We start from the raw sequence: 11,080 nt of genomic DNA, 5'->3' as shown, positions 1-11,080 counted from the left end.
GCTTTTGGGATGAATTAAGTCAGCTGCTGCTCCTGCATTGTGCATTTCATTACGTGCCTGACTAAGGTTACAAATCCATCGAAGATGGATGGAAACAATTGAGCGCTGGAAACCGTCCTGTTTAGCTAATGAAATTAAAAGGAGTAACGACATGTCAAGTCAATGCTGAACTGGATGTTTAACTTCCCCTTCTCCTACATAACGGCAGTGATTTACTTGATGATTATTGTTCCTCCTGACAGCTACTATTTTAGTTGCCTTCAGCTTTCCAGGCCCACGAAGCAGCAGGACGAGGTTCAACAAAAAGAATGTCCCACCAAGATGACTCTTGTACTCCACCAGCACATCCTATTGATCCTCCCACATAGAGTTTGGGATGTCCTTGTAGGGATCCATTATAAGCCTGGCACAACGAACTATCATCATGGCCAAGAAGACACAGAGGAGCAAGAACAAGGCAATGGCAAATCCTTTATCCACATCCACGAGGGGTAGTAAGGTGGGATTATCCATTTTATGGGCCTTTGTATGCTTGTCATCTGCTTAAAGGGGAAAAGACCTAAATGGGAGGAAAAAACATGATTAATGATGGTTTTATTTGATGTGTCTTTATCCCATATTTATAATCTCTTTTATGACATTCAGGACCCAGTCATTTAGCAAAATAGTGTCTCACTGTCTATGGAGGACCCAATATGTTTGTCCATAGCACTAAAGTTCCATTCATTTCAATGAGCACCATGTAATACTGTATTTCTCCTGTGGTGTCGCTTTTGGGGGAATTAAACACTGTTCAATTTTACTACAGATCACAGCTGATTACTGAGAGTCCCAGTGTCACGATCTATTTTTGGATTTGTGGCAGCTCTGGTTCCACTATATTTTAAATGTAGCTTTTTTCCTTTCAGGCTTGAGGGGGTTATTGTCAGTTTCTCTTGCTGGCAATCTGTTGCAACTGCAGAGTTGCTAGGTCAGCTGATGTGGGTAGTGACCACTCCCACCATCCTTTAAATGGTCACCTGATGCATCAGCTGACTGTTGGTGATAGTGTTTCTCTATGGAAACCTTGCAGTTGCAGCTCTCTGGTGTCAGCTACTTCTGGAGTTTGGAGTCCTGTTTCTGTGTCATCTGTGGTGTGGAGCTTGGCAGCGGAGTCTGGAAGCTAAGTGTTGTGTTTACTCCTTGTCCGTCTCGCGTTTGTCACTGTCCCCTGTGTTTGTACCATCTGCAGTGGTGCACTGGCCCTTGCTGGCCAGTGCACTAGCCAGGGCAGTGTGAGGTGACAGCAAGGGATGAGGTTCGTGACGGAGGTGGGTGGAAGGACCCACTTAGGGCGTTAGGGGAGTGCAGGGACAGGCTCAGGTTGGAGCAGGAGGTGTCCATCCCTCATTCCCTATTGGTAGGGCCTTCCTCTCCCCATTTCCATCCCGTTGAGTGCTTGTTGTGCCGTCCGCTGACCGACCCCCTGGTGGGATCATGACACCCAGCAGGGGAAAAACTGATTTGCTAATTTTGCAATCTTGGAGCTGGAACCCCTAAAAAGGGACTCTGTAGAGACCCTTGCTTAATGGAGGCATGGATACTCACCTTCAACCCAATTCATTGTCAATGGGACTGCCAGAAATAACGGAGTGCTGTACTTGGCTTTCTCTGCCACGCTCTCTGATAGTCTCATAGACAATGAATGAAGAAGAGGCGGAGACTCATAAGAGCTCCGATGTAAGGGTTCTGGAGACCTGTTCTCAGGATTTTTTGTGGATCCGACCACTAGGGCCTTCCAGCGATCAGTAAGTTATCCCCGATCCTGTGGATAGAATCCCAGGTTCAAGTTTCCAAGGAAATTAAAAATTATAGTGAAAGTTGCAAAAAAAAAGTTGAAAATTAATATAAAAAAAAGACAAACGTTTAGTTCATCCGACAAGTTGCAAAGGCTTTTTTTACCCACTAAAATATATAAAAAAAACTATACATCTCCGTGATCATAGAGAAATAAAGAATCATGTTGACAGGTCATTTTTACCACACACTAAAGGCAATAAAAAAAAGGCAGAATTTTTTTTTTTTTTCACCATTTCACCTCATTTAGACATTTTATTTACTGATTTCATTATGTTATATGGTTAATTGAATGGTATACTTCAAAACTACAACTTGTTCCACACAAAAAAAATCCTCATACAACTATGTCAATAGGAATTTTTTTTAACGTATTTTCAAAGCTGGGGAGGAAAAGAAATAAAAATGCAAAACTAAAGAAATGATGGTTGGTATTCTCTGTTACATATTTTGCATCTGGAATAAAAAACCTTAAATTTACTCTGTGGTTTTATTTAAAAACATCTGGAATATTTTTACATGACTGCCCGATATTATACTATTAAAAAAAGGCTAATAGGATCCTAGGGGGCGTGGCTTTAGGCTGCTTTGCATAATTACTGTGAGAGCAACGTACCCTTGGTAAAGACCTTTGTCTATAGTATTCAATTCAGTTTTTAGCATGAAATTCTTCAAAATCGTGCTCTCAGGTTCATGACGTTTGTGCAAAATAAAAAATGTTTATTATATTTGTGCTATTTTTTGTGCCTTTTTAGATAAAAGAAAAATTGAGCTGTGTTACGCCCAACAGTGGTGCAGGTGGATTTGTGGACGCACTGTCTCACAGGGCTGGACCTGCTAAGGAACAGGCACAGGAAAGTGACTACCTGGTGTTCGCTCGAGCTCCTGATGGTGGAGATAGACTGGGCTGCAGGTAGCTGCCAGGTACCACTCCTGGGCAGAGCCTGGTACTGCAGCTGCTGACCCCAGGGGTCAGGTATGCTGACACTGGTGTGGGCTAGGGCAATGTTCAGACACACTGGTCTAGGATACTGGAACAAGGACTGGCTGCATACGAGCCGGGGGACAATATTTAGGCACTGGCCGCACTGGAACCAGGGGACTTCAGGACAAGACTAGCCGCATCGGGATCAGAGGATTTCAGGAACAAGACTGGCCACTCCAGGACCAGGGAACAACGTTCAGGCACTGGCTGCATAGGGATCAGGGGACTTCGGGAACAGGACTCTGGCCACTCCAGGACCAGGGAACAACGTTTGGGCACTGGCTGCATAGGGATCAGGGGACTTCGGGAACAGGACTCTGGCCACTCCAGGATCAGGGAACAATGTTCAGGTACTGGCTGCATTGGGATCAGGGGACTTCGGGAACAGGACTCTGGCCACTCCAGGATCAGGGAACAACGTTCAGGCACTGGCTGCATTGGGATCAGGGGACTTCGGGAACAGGACTCTGGCCACTCCAGGACCAGGGAACAACGTTCAGGCACTGGCTGCATAGGGATCAGGGGACTTTGGGAACAGGACTCTGGCCACTCCAGGATCAGGGAACAACGTTCAGGCACTGGCTGCATTGGGATCAGGGGACTTCGGGAACAGGACTCTGGCCACTCCAGGATCAGGGAACAACGTTCAGGCACTGGCTGCATTGGGATCAGGGGACTTCGGGAACAGGACTCTGGCCACTCCAGGATCAGGGACCAACGTTCAGGCACTAGCTGCATTGGGATCAGGGGACTTCGGGAACAGGACTCTGGCCACTCCAGGACCAGGGAACAACGTTCAGGCACTGGCTGCACTGGGATCAGGGGACTTCGGGAACAGGACTGACCACTCCAGAACCAGGGAACAACGTTCAGGCACTGGCTGCATCGGGACCAAGGAACTTCGGGAACAGGACTCTGGCCACTCCTGGGCCAGGGAACAACGTTCAGGCACTGGCTGCATCGGGACCAAGGAACTTCGGGAACAGGACTCTGGCCACTCCAGGACCAGGGAACAACGTTCAGGCACTGGCTGCATTGGGATCAGGTGACTTCAGGAACAGGACTGACCACTCCAGAACCAGGGAACAACGTTCAGGCACTGGCTGCATCGGGACCAAGGAACTTCGGGAACAGGACTCTGGCTACACCTGGGCCAGGATTTCGGGTTCAGGACACTGGCTGCATCGGGACCAGGGGACCTTAAAACTACACTGGCAGATCACCAACTACCTAATGATTAAACTCATTGCTTGGCCACTCCCTAAGGGACAGGGGGAGTCTCTTATACAGCTATTATATAGCTATTGGCCAGCTATTGGCTGGGAACCATCTTGCAGGTGTACACATTATGCTAAATGCCTCTCAGCAACAGGCTGACTGCATTTGGCAAAATGTGCACGCTGCCCCTTTAAGAGAAGTGCGTGCGCTTGTGCACTAGGCGGTTCGCTAGGAGCTGCAGTGCTCACACAACTAGGAAGCACGCTGGGGACCACGCCGAGGGGCCGGGGCGGTAAGCCGGCGTCCCTGCATGGAAGGAGATATGGACACCATGCAGCGACGTCGAGCATAGCTCTACAAACTGATTAAAATGTTGTACGTAACTCCGACATTTTATGCAAAAATTTCAGACGTAAATCAATTATTCATTACGGGGACAGACAAGAATACATTTGTGCCAATAACAATATCGACATTTTCAAAAGCTGCAAATAACAAATTGGTTGCAAAGATCTGGATTAATAAAAATCACACCTATAATGGTGAACAAAAGAGAAAATAACACATGAACAAGTAGAGAACAGACTTCAAAATAGGTGCAGCCTTAAAGGGCTTTTATTCATCTTCATAGATGGATCTTGTCCGATAGCGCTTAGAATCAAGCACATTTGCAATTTACTGTTTATCACAATTTGCAGTTGTTCTTTGTTTACAGCTCATTGCTTTGGACACCGACCACCACTGCTGTCTAAAGGTACCTTCACACGAAACGACTTTACAACGAGAACGACAACGATCTGTGACGTTGCAGCGTCCTGGATAGCGATATCGTTGTGTTTGACACGCAGCAGCGATCTGGATCCTGCTGTGATATCGCTGGTCGTTGATTAAAGTTCAGAACTTTATTTGGTTGTCAGACCGGCGTGTATCGTCAGGTTTGACACCAAAAGCAACGATACCAGCGATGTTTTACGCTGGTAACCAGGGTAAATATCGGGTTACTAAACGCAGGGCCGCGCTTAGCAACCCGATGTTTACCCTGGTTACCCGGGGACCTCGGCATCGTTGGTCGCTGGAGAGCTGACTGTGTGACAGCTCTCCAGCGACCAAACAGCGACGCTGCAGCGATCGGCATCGTTGTCGCTATCGCTGCAGCGTCGCTTCGTGTGAAGGTACCTTACCGTCAAAGCTCTGCGCTTCAGTCACCCAGGATTAGGAGCTAATAGCAAACTCCAGCTTCAGAGCAGTGATACAAGCTCAATAAAAAAGAGCTTGCAAGCAATGTGCATGTTGGTTCACTACTGCTAGACTATAGTGGTGGTCGGTCTCCTAGGCAACGAGCTGGAAACAAAAAGAAAAAGTGTTACTATCTCAAGAACGACTGAAAATTTTAACAAACAGTAAATTGCAAAAGTGCTTATTTTTATGAGCACTCTCAGAAAATACCAATTTATGAAAATGAGAATACCCCTTTTAAACAGGTTAAAAAAAACAGGTGCGATTGTAATCAGGAGTCACTCATGGTTTCTATATATAAGTTACCCTGTAAGGCCTGATCTTAGGCAGTTCCCAGCTGAGCTCCTGAGGACTCGTCTCTGCGCAGATAAAGGAGGCAGCAATCAAATGAATAACCTTCACTGGCACAGACCGTGACAAGTGACCTTCTATCGACCTTCACGCTCCACGGCTACCCAATCCTATTAACAGGTGGCCTTGCTGCAAACATACAGGACAGAAATGCAGAATTCAGCTAAAAGTCTGCTGCCTTAGCCATTCTGCTTTTTTTTATGCCAGTGGGATTTACTAAAAAGGGAATTTTTAAACATTTTTTGCACCACCCTGCCCTGAGAGCGTTGGCACAGCTTCTGCAGGGAAATGGATATCTGCAGAAATTCAGAACACTGGGTTTGTAATGCGTATGTTAAAGGGACAGCGAAAGTCGCTCTAGCTACAGTGTGACAACGCCATACAGCTTAATTTGTAATAGTACATTGCTTAAATAACACGTTTTATAGTATGGTCATGCCAGGCACTAGTTATTTTGCATCGTGGATGACATTTTAGTCAATCCATTGGCAAGCTGGGAAGGAAAGGAAGGTCCAGCACCTATAGTGCTGACAGAATGCTGATGATGAGGCCTTGCCCACTGAAAACAATAATCTGGACTGTTCCTAGACATATTAGACTAGTATGTACATCAACACCATGTTTAGCATGTTGAAGAGGAAAAGAGGAGTATGGCCATGTTTTTTTCTCAGATTTTCAGTGAATGTTGTCTCATCATTCTGTCCAATCCTGAGGATTTATTGTGATAAGCGTGGATGATGAATTTTGCAGCTGCACATGGTCAATCCATGCGGCAGGATAGCTGCAGGAGCAATGCAAGCTGGGAAATGAGGTACAAGAAGTCACAGCACCTATAATGCTGGTAGGATGCTAATGAGTAAGTTACAGAGCATGGATATGGCAGCTGCACATGTTCAATGCATTTTGAAAAACAACTGCAGGAGCAATACAGACTGGAAAGTGAAGGAAAAGAAGTTCTAGCGCCTATAGTGCTGGTAGCATTCTAATGAAAAGGCATGAGTGGTTGGCAAGTTAAGAGCATGGGAATGTAGATAGTTACTGTACATATTAGACTGTCCCAGACAATGAACCAAAAGCATTTAAATATTGTTGAGGGGGGTGAGGGCAGCAAGACCAAGCTTTTTTTCTCTGGTTTGAGGTAAGTGACAACTCTGCTTTATCCTGTCCAATCCTACTGGCTAGGAGGGGAAAATCAGGGGTGATAAAAAAGATCAGTATATATATATATATATATATATATATATATATATATATATATATATATATATATATACACAGTGGGGCAAAAAAGTATTTAGTCATTCAGCAATAGAGCAAGTTCCACCACTTAAAAAGATGAGAGGCGTCTGTAATTTACATCATAGGTAGACCTCAACTATGGGAGACAAACTGAGAAAAAAAAACCCAGAAAATCACATTGTCTGTTTTTTTATAATTTTATTTGCATATTATGGTGGAAAATAAGTATTTGGTCAGAAACAAAATTTCATCTCAATACTTTGTAATATATCCTTTGTTGGCAATGACAGAGGTCAAACGTTTTCTGTAAGTCTTCACAAGGTTGCCACACACTGTTGTTGGTATGTTGGCCCATTCCTCCATGCAGATCTCCTCTAGAGCAGTGATGTTTTTGGCTTTTCGCTTGGCAACACGGACTTTCAACTCCCTCCAAAGGTTTTCTATAGGGTTGAGATCTGGAGACTGGCTAGGCCACTCCAGGACCTTGAAATGCTTCTTACGAAGCCACTCCTTCGTTGCCCTGGCAGTGTGCTTTGGATCATTGTCATGTTGAAAGACCCAGCCACGTTTCATCTTCAATGCCCTTGCTGATGGAAGGAGGTTTGCACTCAAAATCTCACGATACATGGCCCCATTCATTCTTTCATGTACCCGGATCAGTCGTCCTGGCCCCTTTGCAGAGAAACAGCCTTAAAGCATGATGTTTCCACCACCATGCTTTACAGTAGGTATGGTGTTTGATGGATGCAACTCAGTATTCTTTTTCCTCCAAACACGACAAGTTGTGTTTCTACCAAACAGTTCCAGTTTGGTTTCATCAGACCATAGGACATTCTCCCAAAACTCCTCTGGATCATCCAAATGCTGTCTAGCAAACTTCAGACGGGCCCGGACATGTACTGGCTTAAGCAGTGGGACACGTCTGGCACTGCAGGATCTGAGTCCATGGTGGCGTAGTGTGTTATTTATGGTAGGCCTTGTTACATTGGTCCCAGCTCTCTGCAGTTCATTCACTAGGTCCCCCCGCGTGGTTCTGGGATTTTTGCTCACCGTTCTTGTGATCATTCTGACCCCACGGGGTGGGATTTTGCGTGGAGCCCCAGATCGAGGGAGATTATCAGTGGTCTTGAATGTCTTCCATTTTCTAATTATTGCTCCCACTGTTGATTTCTTCACTCCAAGCTGGTTGGCTATTGCAGATTCAGTCTTCCCAGCCTGGTGCAGGGCTACAATTTTGTTTCTGGAGTCCTTTGACAGCTCTTTGGTCTTCACCATAGTGGAGTTTGGAGTCAGATTGTTTGAGGGTGTGCACAGGTGTCTTTTTATACTGATAACAAGTTTAAACAGGTGCCATTACTACAGGTAAGGAGTGGAGGAAAGAGGAGACTCTTAAAGAAGAAGTTACAGGTCTGTGAGAGCCAGAAATCTTGATTGTTTGTTTCTGACCAAATACTTATTTTCCACCATAATATGCAAATAAAATGATAAAAAAACAGACAATGTGATTTTCTGGATTTTTTTTTCTCAGTTTGTCTCCCATAGTTGAGGTCTACCTACGATGTAAATTACAGACGCCTCTCATCTTTTTAAGTGGTGGAACTTGCACTATTGCTGAATGACTAAATACTTTTTTGCCCCACTGTGTGTATATATATATATATATATATATATATATATATATATATATATATATATATATATATATATACTGGCGTGGCTGGGACAGCTGGAGAGCATGCGTCAGTAATGTAGGAAATATGCCGACAGCGACATTTACATCGGGGAGCAGAGAAGATGTGAGCAGAGACACATGAATAGAATTTATAATGTGTGAACTCAGGACAATTTCACTCTTGTCAATAACTTTCATAGATTTTGGAGTCAATTGAAATCATATTTTGTGCAATGGCTTTATAAGAAGTTGTCTGTTCGGTGTCATTTTCAAAATCTTGTTTTGTGGAATGGATTCTAAAGAGGACCTGTCATCAGGACAAAAAATACCAGTTTCTGTTCTTATTTTATTCCCACTGATCCCCTGAATATTTATTTATCTATTTATTTTAAATCCACCAGACGGTTACAGAGATGTGAGCCTTGTCGGGATTCACAGGATCCTTGGGGGCGTGTCTTTAGGCTCTGCACCATACAAATTTGCATATTGGGTGCATTTAATAAAAGGCCCATATCTCTGGAACCAAATGGCGGATTTTCAAAATGAAAAAAACAAAATATTCAGGAGAGAAGTAGGAATATACAAATCAAAACTAAGTACTTTTGACCTGAGGAAAGATTGCCTGTGTTTCTTTTATATTGCATTATGGCAGTATTGTACATAAGGATTTGCCTTTTTGCGTTTTATAATGCTATGAGTGAAATGATATTGAGAGTCGCCTCCTTCTCTTGTGCGGTAATCTGATAAGAGAATTGCTCCCATTTCAATTCCCTAGACATTAATTTGATGAAGAAAAACGTATCATTATTAAAAACATTCTGCTTCCAGTCAGGTACGTCTATACCTTCATGGGTGGCATCCGGAGCGGATACTAATAGGTATGGGCCCCTATGCAGGAGGGACACTGTGCAGGATGTTTGTGTTGGCCTCTCATCTGCATATTACACACATAAACACATTAGAAACACATATACACAAATATATAAATATATATGCACATATACTGTATACATAGCACACACATACACACAAGCATATATAAAACTCATATATAACACATGTTTATATACATTGCACACATGACACACACACAAATAGTAAAAAACATGTATACAGATTACCCAGAAATGTACACATTAAAATGGACCTGTCACCAGGTCAAAAGAATTCAATTTGTGCTTATTTAATTCCCACTGTTTCCCTGACTTTTTTAGTTTTAATTTTTCTAAAATCCTCCAGAGATATAGGCTTTTTTTTATTTATTAAGAATTTTTATGCTCTTTAAAAGGTGTAATTATGCAGAGAAGCCTAAAGACACGCCCCTGAGGATCCTGGTAGTCACACCCCCTTAGTAATAACCATATAAAGTAGCAGTAAATAAATGGCCCATATCGCTGGTATCCTATGGCACATTTAGCCCTTATTGAAGTGTATGGAAGCTGAGCTTCAGTTTTTGACAATGGCTACTACACAACATATGGAGTTTTGTTCTTGTGGCCCCGAACACCGTGTTCTCTCACATTGGTGAGGATGTTGGTCCCTGTGCAGCTGAACCAGTTATATCGGCTCAATATACACTCCTGGGTTGTTTTGTCTCTGTAGACACAAGGAAACTACAAATCCCAGCATGCCTGGAAGTGAAAGGATATTTGAAATAAGAGGTACAATAAGTGTCAGTAATAAAACTTTTGTCACCTGGATCTGTCCCTGGAAACAGTGTGAAATTGGCTGTACACTAAAGTTATCTGTGCCTATATGCTATCCATCTGATTATAGTGACCTGACCCGGCTTTCTAGGAAGTTTGCCAGATATTTTCAAAGTGACATTACTTCTGATTTAATGTATGTTAGATTTTCAGGATTACAGATAGAGGGCAGGAAGTGTGCCACCCCCTGCACTGGAACATTAACTCTGAGAGTATGTACTTTTTTAATGGATTATCCGGTATTTTAAAATTAATGGTCTATCCAAAGGCTAGGCCATCAAAATTAAATTGATGGGGTCTGACTCTTGCCACCTCGTTGATCAGCAGTATACTATTTGCAGCCTAGTTACATTCACCTGGTTGTAAATGTTGCTATCCTCCTGGACCTGGCGTGGTTTATTTTTTTCTAAAACTGTCTTGGAAAATCCCTTTAAAAGGGCCTTGTCATTTGCCATAAAAATGTAATTTTTGTACTTGGTGTAAATGCCGCTGTTCTCCTGAATCCGACAATGTTTTTCTTTTTTTCCTGTGCCTCTCTGTTCCTGAAATATGGCATCTTTTTCCTGTAAAGAAATCTCGTTTTATTAGTCAACTGGGTGTGGGAACCCAAGACGACGCCCACAGGGAACAGTTGCCACGCCCACTTAACTAACAAGACTAATTTTATATACACTAAAGAGGAGGCCATATCTTGGGAATGGAGAGGCGTAGAAACAAAAGAAAAACAGCGCCGGATTCAGGAGAACAGCGGCATTTACACCAGGTAAGATAGATACATATTCATGGCAGGTCCGGGACAGGTCTTTAATTCTTTCTCAATATATGTCATAATATTAT

The 11,080-nt window shown here is 43.4% G+C and overlaps 1 protein-coding gene across 2 annotated transcripts in view; it reads right to left on the bottom strand.

The window, feature by feature from the left end:
* Positions 1–201: 201 nt before the first annotated feature.
* The window catches only part of CTXND2 (cortexin domain containing 2), a 43,506-nt gene continuing 32,627 nt past the window's right edge, over positions 202–11,080 (bottom strand). For both annotated transcript variants that reach the window (XM_077257851.1, XM_077257846.1), the window contains exon 2: positions 202–559. In XM_077257851.1, coding sequence (XP_077113966.1) covers positions 349–513 — 165 coding nt within the window. In that variant the 5' untranslated portion in view covers positions 514–559 and the 3' untranslated portion in view covers positions 202–348. The remainder of the gene's footprint in view (positions 560–11,080) is intronic.

Source organism: Ranitomeya variabilis, chromosome 1 (assembly GCF_051348905.1).
Source record: "Ranitomeya variabilis isolate aRanVar5 chromosome 1, aRanVar5.hap1, whole genome shotgun sequence".
Taxonomy (NCBI): Eukaryota; Metazoa; Chordata; class Amphibia; order Anura; family Dendrobatidae; genus Ranitomeya; species Ranitomeya variabilis.
This window is presented reverse-complemented; position numbering and strand designations above follow the sequence as displayed.